Source organism: Sitophilus oryzae, unplaced genomic scaffold, assembly GCF_002938485.1.
Source record: "Sitophilus oryzae breed Bouriz unplaced genomic scaffold, Soryzae_2.0 scaffold_499_pilon_pilon, whole genome shotgun sequence".
Classification (NCBI taxonomy): Eukaryota; Metazoa; Arthropoda; class Insecta; order Coleoptera; family Curculionidae; genus Sitophilus; species Sitophilus oryzae.
Window position 1 is genome coordinate 2,255,671 of NW_022147083.1, and position 21,526 is coordinate 2,277,196.

General features: G+C 31.6%; 1 protein-coding gene across 2 annotated transcripts in view; it reads right to left on the minus strand.

Annotated features, from left to right (window-relative positions):
- The window catches only part of LOC115886866 (NADP-dependent malic enzyme-like), a 73,080-nt gene extending 52,956 nt beyond the window's left edge, over positions 1 to 20,124 (minus strand). The window contains exon 1 of one of the 2 annotated variants that reach the window (XM_030906189.1): positions 20,027 to 20,124. In XM_030906189.1, coding sequence (XP_030762049.1) covers positions 20,027 to 20,109 — 83 coding nt within the window. In that variant the 5' untranslated portion in view covers positions 20,110 to 20,124. Of the gene's footprint in view, positions 1 to 3,522; positions 3,705 to 20,026 lie in introns of those variants that run through there. The other variant, XM_030906182.1, reaches the window with a different exon arrangement.
- Between the last annotated feature and the right edge of the window lie 1,402 nt (positions 20,125 to 21,526).

Below are 21,526 nucleotides of genomic sequence, written 5' to 3' on the forward strand. Positions count from 1 at the left end.
GTTAATTAAGATGTTGTTCTACTTTACTTTAGAAAGGTATGATATTTTTAATAATAAACGCCTTCTATTAAAAGACAAGTCACAGCCTGTTTTATATTTTGAAAAAAAAACATAATTTTCTCATTAAATTTAGATTTTATGTTTAGAAAGTGCTTAATGAAACAAAGATATTAAACAAAACTTCGTTAGATTATGATACAAAATTACAGCATGGTAAATAGTGAAGAAAAATACATTTTGTTTTGACCCACCCTGTATATATCAAACAAGATTGTAACTATTGGTAAGCAGAATTTTAACGAAGACACTATTATCCTCTATTATACAGTATCTCTGGCTAAAACTTTTTGGATTCTTGGATTTGAAATAAGTGTGAATTTAGTTAAAACACGGTTATATTTCAATAACCACTCGGTATAATATATGATATTATGGTATTTTTGAAAAGGAAATTTAATAGCAAATTCACTGAGCTAAAAATATATATAGTATTCCATTTAAAAATATATATCTTTAGTTTGAAAATATCTTTAAACCACCCTGTACGTTGACAACAATATTATCAAAATGTGCGTTGCCATTAATAACACATTACGTCAAAAATCCTAATATAGAGCTTTTTTAGAAGCCTCGGGCACCATGTATAGCAACCTTTAAAAAAATTATTGCATGCTCTCTTCTCCTAGGAAATGCAAAACCTTGTTGTTGGGCTCCTCACCAAAAACCTAAATCCTACGATGGCGGGACCAGGTCAAAGGGATGCGTGGCTAGATAGAGGACTAGCCATTACTGGCCTCAACCTTGGGGCATCAGGGGGCACCCCATTGTATTTACCCCTTACTTCTACATACGGGGCTCTGTAGAAGTGGACCGACTCTCTCTAGCGACTCGTGGGAACTTATTCTTAATCTAAGGTGGGAACACTATGAGATCTAGTACTAAAAACACTACCGGTCTACCGGTACCAGGTCTACCCGGCCTGGGTCAACCAGGCGGACTAGACGATTCTCTGAGTGTAGGTCTTAACGGAGCAGAATCACGGAGATACCTCCGACTGCTCCACGAACGACTTGCTCCAGAGGAAGCAAAAGCGAAAAGACTCCTCCGAAAATAAACTTTTATGATGTTTACGTGAGATAAGAAAGGATTTTTTAAAATTCATCCCCTAAGGGGGTAAAAGGGGGGTGGAATATTGCAATATTTTTTATTTAAAAAACGGTCAAGTTTCCGAGAAAACGCTTAAACACGTATATTTTATTTTCTTTTTTACATATTTTAAGATTTTTTAAAAATGTATACAGGGTGTTTCGAAAAATCTGGTCATTGATTAATCACGATCCTGCTTAAAGCGCTTGACGTAAAACGCTGATTTTTGGAAAACGGATTGACTTTAGGGTGTAGATGTTCGATAAGAAGGGATTTTTCGAAACTCGAATTCTAAGGGGGTCAAACCACCCCTCAAATATTAGAATATTTTTTATTTAAAAACCGGTGAGTTTTTCGGAAAAACTCTTAAACACTTATATTTTATTTTGTTGTTTTACATATTTTAAGATCTTTTAAAAATGTATACAGGGTGTTTCGAAAAATCTGGTCATTGATTAATCACAATCCTGCTTAAAGCGCTTGACGTAAAAAGCTGATTTTTGGAAAACGGGTTGACTTTAGGGTGTAGAGGTTCGATAAGAAGGGATTTTTCGAAACTCGAATTCTAAGGGTGTCAAACCACCCCTCAAATATTAGAATATTTTTTATTTAAAAACCCGGTTTTTCGGAAAAACTCTTAAACACGTATATTTTATTTTTTTGTTTTACTATTTTAAGATTTTCTAAAAATTTATACAGGGTGTTTCATAAAATATCACCATTGAGTAATCACTATTCTGCTTAAACTGCTTGACGTTTAAAGCTGATTTTTGGCAAACGGATTGACTCTGGGGTGTAGGGTGTAGAGGTTCGATAAGGAGGGGTTTCTAGAATCTCAAATTCCAAGAGGGTGAAAACGCCCCTCAAATATTACCATATTTATTATTTAGAAAACTGTTAGACTTTCGGGAAAACGCTTGGACACGCATAATTTATTTTGTTTTTTACATATATTGAAATTTTAAAAAAATCATACAGGGTGTTCCAAAAAGTTGGATAATTGATTAACCACGATTCTGCTTAAACTGTTTGACGTAAAAAGCTTATTTTTGGCAAACTGATTTTTCGAAAGTCAAATTCCAACGAGATAAAACTACCTCTCAAATATTACCAAGTTATATAATAATATCGCCATATTGTTTTTTCTCATGATGACATAGGCAAACGTGAGAAAATTTTATCCAGTTTGTATGTTAATGGAAATTCTTGCTTTGCTTTATCATCACCATTACAAATGATTAATTCGACGCGAACGAAGTCGCGGGTACATGTTAGTATTATATAAGCTCCAAATTGGCTATGACATGGGGGGCCCCAAATGTCAAGTGCCTGGGGGCCCTGGATCCTGAAGTCCGGCACTGTGCCCAAACATTAGTTAAAAAATAAAATATTTTTTAGAGATTTTTCAAACCTGTAGGTCACCCTGTATTATATTATTCATGTAGGCCTATAAAGCTGGCATGCTCACTTTAAGCTGGGTCAGAGGACACGCATAATGTAAGTAGTTGTAACAATAAACTACTGATACTGATTAAAAGTAGACCAGTTTAAATATTATCGCGGGCCTTCTTCAACTTACTATTGCCTGTCACCAAAGATGATGGAATAACCAGACATCAACCGGCAGAACTTATGAAGTACTGAGATTAAACAAGCAGTTTCATGTGGATAAGCAAAATCGCATTAGCCTCAATAGAGAAACAAAAATGGCATTATTGGTAATAAGGCAATTTCCAAAAGCAGTGTTCGACCAGTAGCGGGAATTAGTTTTAGCTGGTATTTTATATTAACAAAGATAAAATGGCAAATATAAAATTTAAGCACAAATACAAATTTATCCAAATATGTTTTATTTGGGGCTTATCAAACTTTATCAAAGTACATTAAATTGCTTGAAGTAAGTAAGTAATATATTAAATACATGAAGACTCTTCTTGTCCTTCTCATATACTTTTAAAATGACTCTATGACCTTCAAAGAATTAACTAAACGTTCATGGAGCTGATTAGGATAATCTAAAATTTGCAATTAATGCAGTTTTAATTATATAACTATTTAATGAAACAAGAATGCAATTAACAGAAATTCATTTGAACAAATGACCGATGATAGTACAAGGTTGAATTATACATATATTTTGACTGCACTATATTTTTCAAAATTTCTGATAAATTAATATTTGTACTACTACTTATATTCATAAATAATAGTCACCATCGTAATAATATTATAGATTATATCGAGGTTTATATTTGGACGTAGGTTAAGGTTAAATCAATTGAAAATAGTTTATTAATATCCAATTAGTATAAAATTAGAAGTTTATTGGTTAGGTATAAGAGGTTTTGGAAAATTTGAAAAAAAAACACTACTTACGTATAAGCGGCATTTTCGGTTGTTTCTACTCCAAGAGTGTTGCTAATATATTTAAAAATCCTCGTACTCATATTGACCCGTTCTCCACTTTTTTTCGCAAATAATACACTATCACACAGCTTCAAATAATTAGCACAAACATTCGGAAATTTGCTATTTATACCCAAATTAGTGATCATGTCTTCAGAGTGAGCGATAAGTAAATAGTGGAAATTATGTAAAAAAATCATTATCTGAATGATGTTCAACGGTGTTATTATTATTGTTATTATATTGTTATCATTTGCATTTCACAAAACATCTCGTATGCTCGCCTGATATTAGAGGTTTGTGATGTTTATATTTTGAAACTAATTTGACCTATCAGCGTTTAGCGATTTGTTTCTATAGAATATTTTTTTAAACGAGTATCGAAATTTTCCTCATTTCGATATTTTTAAATATTTAACGTAAAGTTAAAAATAATACTGGAAATAAACGCACATCCGTTTCACACACAAAAGTACAGGGTCCGGCAATATTATTGCTCATATATTATGCACCCTGTGTATTATTTTATCAATAGATGGAGATGTTTTTTCCCTCGTATTTTACCGTTGAGAAAGCCATATGAATAATACTGCGTGTATCTACGAAACCATTAAAAATTTTGAAATACTTTAAATACAAAAAATGTTAATTTTTTAATTCTTCATCTGATAAAAAAATAATATAATAGGTGTTCCTTTTAAAAAGACAAAGAAAAATTATTTTATATTTTAGAAAGTTTGGCGTAGAATTTTGAACATCCTGTATGACTTAAGATTATGAAATTTATAGCAAAGTAAGTATAGACTATCTAAAGTAAATACCTAATACAGTTTAGATTTCAGGACAGTTCTTGTATTTGTAATATTTTTTTTTAATGAAGGTTGAAAAATATATTTTTTTTATTTATTTATTAATATCTCTGAAATTATCGATATATATTTATTCATATCTTAGGATTATGTGAACTGAAAAGGAAGCCAAAAATGCAATAATATACAGGGTGTTCCATTTAAAAAATTCATCCCGATCCACTCACACTTTCTTGAGCCACCCTATAGAAGTTAAAATATTTTCCTGAAATACACCCTTGTACACACTTTAGGTTTACACTTAAACAAAATTCCCAAGTTTTTTATTCCAGGAGCTACAGATGCCCGATACACTATTGCCGGACCCTGTATACATACACCGTCAAGACCAAAACATCATAAGTGTAGATACCACTTAGCCGAGATAGTTCTTTGATAGAGCCCGTTAAATTTATTTCTATATATGAGGGTAATCTCTCTCGTATATCGATATTATATACCTGGTGCGTCTCAAAAGTGGATCACCCCTATAACTTTTTTTTATTTTTTCAGATAAAACAACGACATTTGGTATGTTAGTATATGACATAAATTGTTTGTTTTCGGTCACTTCCGGTTTCACCGGAAATAACTACAACTTTTAATTTTTAAATTGCACCCTCGGTATTTTTTTTACTTTATTCGATCGAAAATGACATTCTGAATCGAATGACATATCATATGTCAACTTTTGACATTTTGGCATATGGTTTATTTGAAATTGTAACATATACCCAAATACCAAGTGTGTGGTATCAAATTATTCGTAAAAAAATGGTTTTTCCAAATATGCTAATGAGGCACCCTCGTTCCATTTGAAAAAATTGAGATATGATTTAAAATACGACTTGGGCATCTTTTAACCGGCCAGCACAAGAAACTAAACACATTAGACGATCAAATCTATTAAAAATTTGTGTTTTTAACACAGCTATAGAATTTGATTTTGAGTGACCATGACAAAAATTGACATATATCATTCGATTGATATATAGAAATTGATATGTCCTTCGATTCAGAGTGTCATCTTCTATCGAATAAAGTAAAAAAATACCGAGGGTGCCATTTAACAATCAAAAGTTGCAGTCATTTCCGGTGAAATCGGAAGTGCCCGAAAACAATTGAATACGTCAATCAATCCCAATTTATGTCATATACTAACATACCAAATCTCGTTGTGTTATCAGAAAAAATAAAAAAGTTATAGGGGTGAGCCACTTTTGAGACGCACCCGGTATATCACCATGAGTTATATTGCCACCCCTTTTCATAATTAAGTTGACTAACAATGTTTTAAAAAGTTTTTAAGAAAGCTGCCTTAATTTTTTAAACAAAAAAGTTTTTATAAATTAATATTTCAAAAGATTGTGATTTTTTGAATCCCCTACCCTTCGTTAGAGATGGATAGGTTAGGTTTTGCGATTGAGATGTACTCACACTGGGTTAGAGGACGTTTAGTTAAACAATGTGCCTCTCCCGAGCGAGGATACAAGAGGGGCAAGAGCCAATTTATTTGTATTTTATATTTTTACAAAGAATATGAGACCTGATTTGTTTGAATATGATTGTGCAGTGGACTGTTGATTTTTGTGTGTATGTTGTGGATTGAAAAAAGTTGTAACTTCTATGAAACTTTATTTTTTATGTGTTTTACAAGAATGTGTGTACAGTTCTTTTCTTGAACATGGCTGATATGTCATTCTCTACGTCACCAATATGGCGCGCTTTAGGCGCTAAATTCAAATTCTATATTAAGTAACAAACATGGCGCCGGCCTTGAAATACTTAACTATTTCAATATATAAAATAACATATTAATTTGAATTAACAATATTAACTTATACAATATCAAAAATGGCACATATTACTAACATATCATAACTTATATTAGTATATCTTAGCTTAATAATACATATCTAGTCTGCCTGAGGCAGCGGACAAATTTTATGTTTTGCTCTTCTAACAATACCGCCACGGACACGCACCAGCACTACCCGAACCTTACCGTCTTTGCCGGGAATCACCTCCATGATTCTACCCAGTTGCCAACTCATGGGGGGAAGATTTTCGTCCTTGAGGAGAACCAGCGATCCGATAATAATGTTGCTGTTGTCCTCCTTCCATTTGGAACGTTGTTGTAGGGTATGCAGATACTCATTTGACCAGCGGTTCCAAAAACTCTGCACCATTTGTTGTAGTTTCTTGTAGTGGGACAATCGGTTCAATGGTATATCAACTACTGGTTGTTGAGGAACTGAGACCAGAGCATCGCCAATTAAGAAATGTCCTGGGGTTAATGGGTAAAGGTCTAAAGGGTCATTTGAAAGAGGGGATAAAGGTCTGGAGTTTAAAATCGCCTCTATTTGAGTCAAGACCGTGTAAAATTCCTCAAACGTTAAACTAGCATCTGTAACAACTCGTTTTAAATGATGTTTAAACGATTTTACTGCCGCTTCCCACATGCCTCCAAAATGAGGAGATCTTGCAGGTATGAAATGCCATTCGATAATATGATCTTTAAAATAGTTATAATACTTTTCATTATCGTTTAAGTTTTTTAATATCTTATAAACGTCTTGCATGTTGTTATGAGCACCAACAAAGTTAGTACCGTTGTCAGTATAAATATGTCGACATAGACCTCTCCGAGATACGAATCTCTTAAACGCGTTCATAAATGTTTCAGTAGTAAGATCGGAAACTAACTCAACATGTACGGCCTTAGTAGCTAGACAAACGAATATACATAAATAACATTTAACTAAAGTCCGTGTTCTTGATTTTCCGTCTTTTAAATTGTAAAATCCAGTGTAATCAATGCCACAATGATAAAACGCCCTAGAAGGTGTGATTCGCGATTCAGGTAGATCACCCATTTTTTGAACCGCTGTTTTTGGATTGGTTTTAAAGCACGTGAGGCAATTCTTTAATACACTGCGAACAGCATTACGACCATTAATGGGCCAAAATTTAGTACGCAATCGTGCAAGAATTAATTGACTACCGGCGTGTAAACATTTATGATGCTCGTGTTTTATTAAAAGCCTTGTTAATATGTGTTTTCCGGGCAACAAAATAGGATGTTTTTGTTCGAATGCTAGAGATGAATGTTTAAGTCGCCCTCCTACTCTAATAAGACCATTCTTATCTATAAAAGGATCTAATGATAAAATATTACTATTTTTATGAATCGACTTGCTCTGACATAGAAGAGCTAGTTCTACTGGAAACTCCAGTGCCTGAACCATTTTACACAATACCAGAGTAGCTCTTTCCAACTCGTTATGGGAAAGACCCTTATCTAGTTTATCCTTATTTCTAGAATTATGATTAAATCTTAAAATATAAGCGACTACGCGCTGTAGTTTAGAAAAACTAGAATATCGAGAAAATACTGAACTGTCAGTAATTGTATGATACGTTAAAACAATCTTTTCCTTGCGCATTTCGGGAATTATCTATTTTAATTTCACCTTTTGATGGCCAATGATCTATGGATTGAGTAAGCCACTCAGGGCCATGCCACCACAATTTAGAATGTATTAATTTTGAAGGTTGTAAGCCACGAGATACAATATCCGCAGGATTATCTGGGGAAGGTACATGATACCAATCGGAATGTTCACTTAAGCACTGAATCTCTGACACTCTATTAGCTACAAATGTTTTCCATCTGTTAGGTTGATCATTTAACCACGCCAACACAATTTTAGAGTCTGTCCAAAAGTAACAAGTAACATCAAGTTTCAATGCTTGTCGAACCGTGTTCATTAATTGAGCTAACAATAACGCTGCACATAGTTCTAATCTCGGTAAAGATATGGTTTTAATCGGTGAAACACGTGATTTAGAACATATTAAATTTGATAAACTATGACCACTGTCATCGGTCGACACAATGTAAATGCAAGCACCGTACGCTACTTCTGATCCATCAGAAAATCCATGTAAATATAACCTTGACGGTTTGGTCAGTATAACATGTCTCGGAATCTGTATTTTATTTATGTCTGTCAGGGTATCGATAAAATCTCTCCAAATGTCTTGAAAATCGCCAGGAATTTCTTCATTCCAGTCTATTTTTAATTGCCAGAGCCGTTGTAGGAATAATTTGCCTCTTATAATGCATGGGCATATGAGACCCAGTGGGTCGAAAATAGTGGCTATTGTAGATAGTATAACCTTTTTTGTAATTGGTTTCTTTAAGTCTTTATATGTTATAAGATACTGAAATATATCAGTTTTTGTATCCCAATATATACCTAATGTTTTTCCTTTCATATCTGATGATATCACGTACTGAGATTGGCTTTCATTTTCTGACTCTTTCTTTAAACTTATATTAAGAACTTCTTGTTTATTTGATCGCCATTTCCTCAGCGTTAATCTTGAATTCGACAAAACTTTTTCCAGCCCTGATTTTAGCTCTATAGCTTCTTCAATGGTGGATGCTCCGCAAATTAAATCGTCCATATAAAAATTATTTAAAATTGCATCACTAACTATAGGCTCAGTATCCTTGCAATTAAGTCCAATTTGATGTAGAGTACGTGTGGCTAGAAAGGAAGCGCTAGCTGTTCCATAAGTAATTGTATTCAACTGATAATGTTTAATTTCTTGCGATGGTTCTTTGCGCCATACAATTCTTTGTAGATTGCACTGCGATTCATTGACAAATATTTGTCGGTACATTTTTGCAACGTCCGCTGTAATGACTACATTAAATATGCGTAAGTGTACTAAAATATCAAATAAGTTCCTCTGAACAGGACCTATCATCATCACATCATTCAAAGACAACCCTGATGCCGTTTTAGATGATGCATCAAAAACTACTCTTACACGTGTAGTACTACTATCTTCTTTTACTACCGCGTGATGTGGTAAATAATTATGTATTTCATTGGATTTATCCAATTCGATATTAACTCTTGACATATGTCCTAAGTCTTCATATTCTTGCAGAAATTCATGATATTGTTTACGTAAGTCATCATTGCGTGCTAACTTACTTTCCAGGTGCTTTAAACGCTGGATTGCTGTACTTACTGATTCACCTAATTCAGTATGATTGCTCTTCAACGGAAGTTGTACTGTGTAACGACCGGTAGTGTCCTGTTCAAAATGTTTTCGAAAATGTATTTCACAATCAAGTTCTTCATTTGATAACTTTGTATTATCAGATGACAGATCTTCAATTTGCCAAAAAACGCTCGAGTTGTTCGTTTAGAAGTTTATAATTTGGCGTAAAAAGACAATTGGAACTACATTAGAACAAGAGACTATTTCAGAAGAGCTTGACTCAGGAATTTGTAATGGACCGGCTAATATCCAACCTAATTTAGTTTGCTGTAAGATAAGACCATATTTATTTAGTTAGATTTTGCCTGATGATAGTAAAGAAAAGAAAACTCCGCTGCCTAACAGCATGTCTATCTTACCTGGTTTATTATATTCTGGATCTGATATTTCAATATTGTCTGGAATGTTCAACTCGGAAGGACTAAAATAATACTGTGGCAATTCACTTGTTATTTTGTTTAAAATTAAAAATGACAGATTTGAACTATACGAGCTATCGGTTGACTTAACCTTGGCAAAAACTCTTTTATTAATATTTAACTTTGTTTGATTAATTCCTGTCACCGGTATTTGAATCGGTAAAGCGTCTAGTTTAAGCACTTTGAATAATTCATGAGTCATAAAATTCGATTGAGAACCTGAATCTAATAATGCTATACATTTGACAGGCTTATTATTTATATCAAAAACATGTATTTGTACGGTAGATAACAATACCTGCTCATTCACTGATTTAGAATGTAACAAATTTTGTTCTAGAGAAGTCACGTTCACGATGGAATCTTCTGAATTTGACAGAACGTGACGTTCTTGCGATATGTGAACACTGGAATGTGTTGGTTGAACTGTAGATAATTCTGTGCAATTTGATGTAGGCGATTCTGTAACGTTTTTTTCTTTGACAATATAATTATTGAAATGCAGTACAGTTTTATGTCGTTTATGACATTGCTTACAAGCACTATTACTTCGACATGTATTTACTGAATGTCCGAATTTTAAACAATTACAACATATATTTAATTTGTTTAATTCCGTATATCTTGCTTTAGGAGAAAGAGCTAATAATTTATCACATTTGTAAATCATGTGATTATCTCTGCAAAACCCACAATCAGTTCTACATTGATCATTGGCTTTGGTGGCTTGATGAATGCATGAATGATTTATCTGACTTAACTCCTACTACCTTATTTGTTTCACGAGTGTCTAATGTTTCGAGCAATTGTGCTTTATTTTTAAGAAAATCTAAAAAAATAGTTATATCTGGTAGCTGATCTGACTTTAAAGATGCTTCCCATTCGCGTCTTGTATGATTATCTAATTTATTGCTTAAAATATAAATCAATAATGTATCCCAGGTACTCACTGGTTGTCCTAATGACTTTAAAGCTCTTTGATGTTTAGAAAAACCGTCTATAATTTTTCTTAAGATACCGTGATTTTCTTTGCTCATAACGGGGAGCTCAAATATGCCTTTTATATGATTCTGAACAATTACACGTTTATTCTCATATCTGTCCTTGAGTAATTACCATGCTATATCAAAATTGTGATCGCTGATTTCTAGTGACTGAACTACCTGAATCGAGTCATTCTTTAAAGCCGAAAGTAAGTAATAAAAGCGTTGAATATTGTTGAGTGACGGATTATCAAGAACGAGTGCTTTAAATCCCTCATAAAAGGGTAACCAGTTCTCGTATGTTCCATTAAAATGCGGCAGGTCGATTTGAGGTAGTTTTATGTTCATTGATGGATTTAGATAATTATTAGGAACTACTTGATTGTTGTTAGAGTGTGTTTTATTAGTGTTAATTAAATATCTGAATCTTGAAACTAAATAAAAATATTTGTCTTCAAAGTCATTCCTCTCAGCACAAATTTCGTCAGAATTGTCAATTAATTCTATAGAAAGTTGTACAGATTGGAATTCGTTCCATGTTTCATCTAATCTTTGTAAACGAATATCAATTTCATCGATTTTCTTATGATTCGCTGCATCATTTAAAAATTGTTCAAACCGAAATAATCGATTTTTAAGCATATTGCATTGAACTTTTAATGTTTTGAATTCTTCGTCCGACATTGTTACTATTTATTATAATTGTTTAAATAAGTATGTAACTGATTTATGTTTAAATAATTATGTTTCTAATTATTTTACCTATTAATTTAACTTTTGACCCCCATGCAAACGTTAGCGTGAAAAATTGTTCGGAAGTCGTTTTGAAACCGACATGTAAACGAATAATATCCAGAAATAACCGGCTAAATTAAATGCTATGATTTTGTTTAAATAATTCCCTCTTTGGATGTCAAAACTACTGTAAATGCTTGAAATTATGTTAATTATACAACTATCCTACCTGATACTATGCTAGTTTAACGACTATAATGTGTTTTTTATGATATATATGAGATTAAATTGACTTTTATTGTAAAATCAAATATTAGCTTTGGTTTAAATGATTGTATGAGCTAGGATATAAAGGAATGGACCTACTTGATGAATTGCTGTGTCTTGCTGAATGAATTCTGTTATGATTTGGCTTCTTTTGTTTGTTGTAAAATGTTAGGTTCAACTCCTTTTTCGTGTATTCTTGCTGATTTCTCAACCGCTTGATGCTATTCTGCGTCGAAGGACCAATGATTTGTTTGAATATGATTGTGCAGTGGACTGTTGATGTTTGTGTGTATGTTGTGGATTGAAAAAAGTTGTAACTTCTATGAAACTTTATTTTTTATGTGTTTTACAAGAATGTGTGTACAGTCCTTTTCTTGAACATGGCTGCTATGTCATTCTCTACGTCACCAATATGGCGCGCTTTAGGCGCTAAAATCAAATTCTCTATTAAGTAACAAACAAGACTTATACAGGATACGTGGTACCCTCCACTGTGGTCGTAAGGACTTAATGTGGATCAGTTATAACAAAAATGTTAAAATTTTACCCTCAATACCTAACCTTCTTCTTCATCATCATCATCATCATTATTTTTAGCTTATTCATTTCCAACTATGGTGTAGCCTCCTTCACATATTTAGATACGCTCTTTGTATGTGGGCCCATTGTTATCCCTGCTAATTTCCTAATATCGTGGTTCCATCTTAAGTTCGGTCTTCTCCTTGGTCTCTTAATTCCTCGTGGGTACCATACTGTAATTTTTGTGGTCTATTTGATGTCCGTTCTACTTGCCAGGTGTCCTGCCCATAGCCATTTGAAGGATTTGACTCTGTGTATGACATCCATTAACTGGGTCTTTTGTCGTATCCACTCGCAGCATATTTCATTCCATTGAGCTTTGTGCGACCTGCAGTTTCCTTATTATGTCCGTTTTAAGTGTCCAAGTTTTCTTCTTTAGATAAAATGGCATTCTAGATTTAAATATTATTGAGTTTCTTCCATAATTACTCCATAATTTAACTTAATTCTTACTCTAATTCTTCTGTTGATTTCTGGTAATAGAGATCCCGAGCTGTAAATACACAAGTAGAGAAGTATATATTTGTATACAAATATAATATTATATTAAATTCAGTTGATTATTGTAATATTTTGTAGCCTTGAAAAAGGAAATAAAATATCCGAAAGCTTGGTGTATGTAAAAAATTGTTTAATTTTTGTCTTCAGACCGCTATCCCCAAGAATTTTCTTCTAAGTTTTTGTATACAAATATATACATATATATTCTTCTAATATTTCCAGTGTTATTTATTAGAATAATGTCTTCTTTTCCACTAGTTCGTTGGTACCTAACTTTCTTATAGGTGGTTATATTCGAGGGTGATATGTCTAAGTTTTGATAAATCTTGCTGTGCTTTATAGTTTCTTCGCTTTCCAAGCAGAGTTGGTATTAGGTGTCTTGTACCAATTCCACTCTCAGCAAAGACTTACTTTTGCAATGACAGACCTTTGGATTGGACTCCCTCTACAGAAGAGAACTGAGCAGAGGGCTGTCTGAAATGTTTCCACTTTATAACAAAGAAAATTTTATTTTTTACAATGAAAATGTGCCTTTCATTTTTGGATATCTTCTCAAATAACGTCAGTAACGTCAATAAAATCGAAATCTACAATTTTCGGTTTTTCCGGAATTACTCATAATTTTAAACGTTTCTAAACTGAATATTATTAAGCACATCTATGCACACTTCGAACTACCCTCGTATCTCCTAGAGTTTTCGAGATCCCAATGGCGGGTTTCGAATTTGAATTACCCTGTATATAAAATATATATAACATTTTATAATACCCTGTATATAAAACATTTTTTCATCCATAGATCTTTATGTTTATTTTAACTAATATCAATTATTGTAATGCAACTACCGTATGATCGAAAAAAAATGGCGTCCAGTTGGCTGGGAAATGACGATCGATGACATTTCTAATATAAATTTACATATAAAATGACAGCGATCTTCATTTCATAGCCATCGTTGACGCCGTTTTTTCTCGATCATACGGTATTTAGTCTTTTAAGATTGGCAGTTATGAATATCATTAGTAATTATATTAAATGGCAATCATCTTTAATTTTAATATTAGATATCGGTTATTTATTATAATAATCGACCTTTCCTTAAAAATCTAAATTACCAAACCAGAAAGTAGAGAGGCAACAAAGCAATGAGATTTTTGAATGTCCGGAGTGCGGTAGGCAGATAACATCACGTATCGGGCTTTTCAGTCACAGAAAAGCTCATGAAAGAAAACGCCTTGCGTGACCATTTTCTTTATGTGTGTCGAATACTCGTCAGCGAGTAACGGCTGTATGTATGTATGTAAATTACCAAACAATAAATACTTAATGATATACATACATTATATCCAAGAAGAGGGTATTATCCTTATTTTTTTAAATTTTCACGTCTTTATGTACATATTTTATTTTATACTGAAAATACCTAATTATGTATTAAAAATGAAAATAAACAAGGTAAAAAAAGTAATTTGTACAAATTACTTTGTACAAACCAATTTGTACAAAGTTGAATATTTTTAAATAGAATACTATATATTTTTTACACAATGAATTTGCCATTAAATTTTCATTCCAAAAATACCATAATATCATATACCAAGTGGTTTTTGAAATATAAACTTTTTTATTACTAAATTTACTGCTTAATTAAAGCTCTCTTAAAATTCTAAATTCAAAGAATTTTAAAATGCTTTTACTAGAAATACTGTAAAACAGTATCTTCTTTTTATAAGGCTATCTACCAAAATTTGCAATCTTGTTTGATGTATGCAGAGCAAGTCAAAACAAAAGATAGTATTTTTCTCCACTATTTTCAATGGAACACCCTGTATTTTGTATCGTAATCGAACAAAGTTTTGTTTAATCTTTTTATTTTATTAAGCACTTTTTATACCTAAAATCAATATTTAATGAGAAAAATGTGTTTTTTTTTAAATATAAGACAAAATTTGACTTTCGCTCCAACAGTAGGCGTTTATCATTAAAAGTTTCAAATTGCCATGGGCTATCTGTCACATAATATTGAATATTACGTCTATTTACCTATTTTATTATTATAACCTATTATAACCCATTACTTTAAAGGTGGCTTTATAGAAAACTAAGATTTTAGTTAAATGCCCCCATTCTTCATGAACTGTATTAAGATAATTATTGTGAAATTGATTCTTGATATAGTTTCAATTGATAAAGATTAAATTTATGTCTCTTTCGGGAGAAGCATTAGGATTTTCTTGTTCTAATAATAATTATACATACTCTCTTCTTTTATACAACATGTAATATTTTTTGTATAACATCATTGTCCGTACTATCAGAAGAAAACCATCACTAGGAATTATTGATAAGGCTTTATGAAGGATCAACAGCTACCAAAAAGTCATATTTTTTACTACATTTTGGAAAGAAATGTTAATTAATTATACACACTTAAGTCCACAGATAACAGAGTATACCTTAAGCCCCATACTCACTATTCGCTCATGAGGTTCGTCGATGCGTCTCGTTAGTTCATAGAGATTCGTCCATTGTGTTCGTGATATTTCTTTTGATGGTTCGCCCAAAAGCCAATCGACGCATTAACCGCATCAGAAAATAATGAGTATAGGGCTGTAAACGGTTTTTAAATGTATTTTATTTAAATTTCGAGATTTTTTGGTGATAATGTCTCGTGCGTTCTCAGTCGTTTCATAAATTCAAAATATTCCAAATCCATTGAGATAAGAGAATTTATGAAAGAAACTAATATAAATAGACTATTTAAATTATTATATAAAATTATAAAATATGATAAAACCTATAAATAAATAAATAATTGTTGCAAATTTTATTACATTACGCCTACACTATTAACAAAAGTATATTTTTAATCGTAAAAAATAATTAATTAAGAACAGGGTGTCTCATTTTACCCAATTATTCCGTTTTTCACCGATATTTTTCAGGAACTGATTCTGATCGTAGTTTACCAGCCTGATATAACTTGGTTTTGCAACGAAATACAGCAAAATGTTAGGAATATATTAATTTTAATTTATTTTGTGTAGCATTATATCGTGTATATTTTCGTAATACCCTTTGAATGATATTGCACTTCTAGATTAATATGTTATTAAGTATAATCACGCTACGTGGTGTGTATTAAGTGGTGTCTAGGTTGTTTGGCGGACAAAGAATGATACTCTTTATCTTGTTAATATTAAGGAAAATCTGGACAATCAACATAATACTACACAAAATGATTCAGAAGCAGTACCGATATTGTAAATGTTACTTTCATATTAAATACTAGATACGTGTATTCACTTTTAAAAAGGGAAGTTTTGGATAATATGCAATCCATATTATTATGTTACTAAAAACTAATTTTAAATGTTTTTTCTTCTTTGACCTTAAAATAAAAATATTATACTAATATCTTATCATAATTAAAAAAAAATACTCAAGGTCATAACATGGCCTTTATTTGAAAAATTACAAAATAACGATCTGTAATTTAAAAAAAATTGAGCCTGACTTAAAGAATATTTTTTGAGTTAGAGCGCTTTCACAAAGGCCGGCAAATTCGGTGCCGGTGTTGGTGCTGAAATCGATTGCAATATAAATAAATTAACTCCTTCACATATCCGGTAAAATAGTCGTGAATCGGCAAATACAATAGAATTAAATACAAAGGTCGGAATAAGAAGCGTAATTTTTAAAACTTTCCAGCGATATAAGCTGTAATATGTTCTTTTTTAATTACTAGGTTATAGCCAATTCTTATTTTTCTTGACTAATTTCACTTAGTTGCCATGGTATTCTTATTATGTTATGATTTATAACTTATTAAAAGACAATATTTTATTAAACGGTTCTTTACAATTTACCTACATTACACAGACCATTGGCACAACCATTGGCGTAACTACAGTGATGCCCGGGGATGCCGCCCCCCCCCCTGGTATTGGTGGGCACCTCCCAGAGAAATCCTGAATTATGACTCTTGGCTACGTATTAATTTTTATTTGCTTGTGATGCAGTAAAAATGACGTTTTCTAGTTTTGTTTACTTAATATTATTTTGTTGTGTTCAAAAAATGTGTTAATTTTTATTTTTTTTTAGAAAATTTGTAGGCATTTAAGTAATCTACGTGAACACGGTTTAATAACCAAGTCTATGAAATTTATTGATAGAGAAATTCATGTAAACGTTTTATTCAAAAAATGTTTTTAAAATTATTTTTCATTTAAAAAAAAAACAAAAGTGCTAGGCCCCCTCTGGTGTCAACCCCAAGCCACCCTCCAGGCCCACCCAAGGATAAATTGCTAGTTACGCTAATGACACAGACTAAAACTTAAAAAACTAATATCACTACATATACAGGGTGTCCCAGGCTGAGCATGCATTAGAAGTTTCTAGAGAACTACATCTAGCTCGGAGATTTTTTGCACATCATAGTTTCATAACCAGATCTATCGATTAAAAATATTTTCAATATAGCGGCACTTCTGGAAATACCTGAAGTTGACAGCAACTTTCTTATTTTAAATGGGTGCCCCCATTTTTTATTACATACTTAAATGCTCTATAAAATTTTATGAATTTTGATATTAAACACTCTATATCTAACATTGACCGTTTTTGAGGAAAAATATATTTAAAATTTTTGAACGACAAAAACTGCCTATCAAAAATATGTGTATAGCCTAAACGCCAAATTTAGCGATTACCACAGCCACTGTACCATAAAGAGAAAACCTGTGGCTATCTACTACAAATATTAAATAGTTCGAATGTCATAATAATGGCCGCAGCTGTCATAGAATTTAGCGATTAAAAAATTATCATAAATAATTTTTTTTCAAATGGAAACCCACTTTTCTCATTTCACTAGTGAAAAGGCTTTTCAATTCGTTAATTTTTGTCTATACATGTTCCTATACCTAAAATAAATCGTTTTTAAGTTATTTAAGATTTAGTTTAAAAGCGTATATTTTTCTTGATTTTAACCAGTAGCCTATTAAAGTCATAACGTCAAGTGATGTAAAACAATAGATCTGGCCATGTCATATTGTGACGCTTTGTTCAAAGAGCAGCATCACTTTCGAGCCAACTTTGCGCTGTTTTTCTTCGATCATACGGAATATTATTAATAATAAAGGATAATATCAACTACTTATTAGATATCACTAAAGCGCAAAAATACGAGATATTATATATTTTTTAAATACACTTTTTAAACTCTTAACGCAGGCACTATTTATAATATAGGAAATTCAAATAATTCGCTTTCTGACAGATGGAAATAAATTGTCTGACCGTTTGACACTTAATGTCAAAGGAAGCTAGATAAAATCAAGATAAATATACGTTTTCAAATTAAATCCTTAATAACTTAAAAACGATTTATTTTAGGTATAGGAACATGTATTGTTAAAAAGTAACGAATTGAAAAACATTTTCATTAGTGCAATAAAAAAGTGGGTTTCCATTTGAAAAAAAAAAAGATTTATGATAATTTTTTAATCGCTCAATTCCATGACAGCTACCGCCATTGTTCTATGACATTTGAACAATTCAATTTTTGAAATAGATAACCACATGTCTTCTCCTTATGTCACAGTGGCTGTGGTAATCACTAAATTTGACGTTTAGGCTATACACATATCTTTGACAGGCAGTCTTTTTCGTTCAAATATTTTAAATATTTTTTTTCTCAAAACCGGTCAATGTTAGATATAGAGTATTTAATATCAAAATTCAGAAAATTTTACAGAGAATTTAAGTGTGTAATAAAAAATGGGGGCACCCATTTAAAATAAGAAAGTTGCTGTCAACTTCCGGTATTTCCGGAAGTGCCGCCATATTGAAAATATTTTTAATCGATATATCTCGTTGTGAAACTATGATGTGCCAAAAATCTCCGAGCTGGATGTTGTAGTTCTCTAGGAACTTCTAATGTACGCTCAGCCTGGGACACCCTGTATACTTTAAGTTATTTTAGCAAATTTTCAAAAAATCTGCCATTGTTTTGAGTACATAAATTGCTTTATAAAACTAAATTACAAGCTTATCTCAAAGATCGGCCGGTCGAATTTATCAAATTTCTCTCGTATCGCCTCTTGGAGTGCCTCTCTTAATTAAGTTCTTTTGTAAACCTTGTTGTTAACTATACCGCATAAAAAATCTAAAATGGATAGGTCAGAGAATCGAGGAGGCCCATGCAATTGGTCTACCTCTTCCTATTCCTGAGTTTGCATAATTATGATAAAAATCATTTTTTATATTATACAAATATTTCTTTAGTTATGAGGGGGAGTGTTCATAATGAAAGTCATATTCTCTACTCTCTATTGATACGCGAGTCTCTAAATTTAACTTTTCTAACATGTCTTGAAAACCGTTTTCTCTAAAAAGCGTAAAGTAAGTAAGTGTTCACCGGTCAAAAATGTTATGGCCAAAAAAATTTGAACCAATAATCCTACATGCTTTTCTTCATTTGAAAAATTCATATTCACAATTTTTGTTTATTTTTATTTACAAAGCTTGGATGTGGCAATTTGACATCTTTGAGAGCAACGACGATTGAACTTGTTTCCATAACTAAGTGAAATTGTTTAAAAATAATAAGAATTGGCTATAATTCAGTAATTTTTCGAAAAAAACATATTATAGCTTATATCGCTGAAAAGCTTTAAAAATGGCGCTTTTTGTGAAATCATGGCCAACTATGGCTTCCATCGTAGAAAACTCGCCCTGTATACCAATAACAAATATTTGTCAAATATAATGACTGATTCGCAAGTAAAAGCGGACTCTGACGATTCGTGTACTTGACAAACATTTGTTATTGGCATATACCGTATGATCGAAAAAAAATGGCGTCCAGTTGGCTGGGAAATGACGATCGATGACATTTCCCATATAAATTTACATATAAAATGACAGCGATCTTCATTTCATAGCCATCGTTGACGCCGTTTTTTCTCGATCACACTGTACTTGCCATGTCGTGTTTACTTGTGCAATTATTTATCACTCGTCTGAGCCCGGCAATATCTTCTGTATGATTTTTACCTTTTATTATCTCCGCCTTTCCCTTTATCTAATAAATCAAAATCCTCGCAGCACAACTTTGGCATACTTGCTGAACTACCCATTATTCGAAAACCGTTCTATTGTTACACTTAATACTACGATAAGACTGGTAGTTTATTGCTAAAATATATTTACAGTACCACTCACTCACAAACAACACAAACTATTCTGAACACCGGACGTTTATTACACAGTATTTCCACTAATTATAAGAAAAAAAATCAAGACCGTGTCTTTTTGCTGTTCGTTAATCGATTTTTATGTCCTTGTTCCATTATAGAAGATGCTTTATCGGTGTAATATTCAATAAAATAATTTATTATTTAATAATCATCTAGGATTAAATAAATAATTAAAATACCTTAAAAGTATATCCAAAACATTGGTAAAAATAACTTGATAGATAGGTTTAATTTTTAATGCACTACAATATTTACCTTTTAAATGTTTTTCCGATAGCAATATAAAACGTATTGTAACTTTTCTGGGTCATATAAATAATAACTTGATGGCTAAGGTGTTTTAGTATTTTCTATTTTTAGCGGCACCTTGCAAAGAATTAGCAGAATTATATAGAGGTAACTGTAAAATTTTATCCAGAAGTACATTCATAAAAAGGACATATAAATTTATTTATATTTAATAATTTATAATTTTTAATATGAAATTTATTAATATAGTTATATTTAATTTATAATTTGGGCGGGTTCATTTAATGAAAAAGACTGGGACTTTCGCCACTATCCACTATCATCTTTTATAAAAAAGAATCTTAAAAATATAAAGTTATTTTTTAAGTACCATTTGTGGTACCAATGCGTAGAATATAAATGTAAACTGGCTTCAGTCGTCAGTGGCATTACTCGTAAAACAAATCTGAATATAAGCAGAATATCAACGGATTTACTATAAAACTAGATTGTTCTCTAAGTAGTTATATTTAGGAATTTTAAATAGATTGTTCCTGTTTTTGCTTCTGATGAAGGGAGTAATATATGTATACCTCATGTAAGGTTCAGCTTGTTTTTTCAATTTGGTTCAATTTGTAGGTTTTTCAATAGGTTCAATTTGTTTTACAAGTAAAAAGCCACTAACAAGTTAACTTTCTTATTTTTTCAAGGCTTTTTTCAACAAGTATTTATAAAAAGTTAACTATAAATATAAATATTAATTAACTTGTGGCAACTAAGTGGCAAAAAAATAAAATAAATGGTAAAATATTAAAAATCATAATTTTATATAATACTCTCCTTCGCCATATTATCAATAAAATATGAATTCATAATTTTATAAGCTCCTTGGTAAAAATGGTGATAAAAAAAAATGATAATTGACAATAAATATAATATGTTTAAAGTATTTTTTATATATTATATTTTATTCTTTACATATTATATTTTATAATTAAGCTCCTTGGTAAAAATGGTTATGATAATTGACAATATATATAATATGTTTAAAGTATTTTTTATATATTAT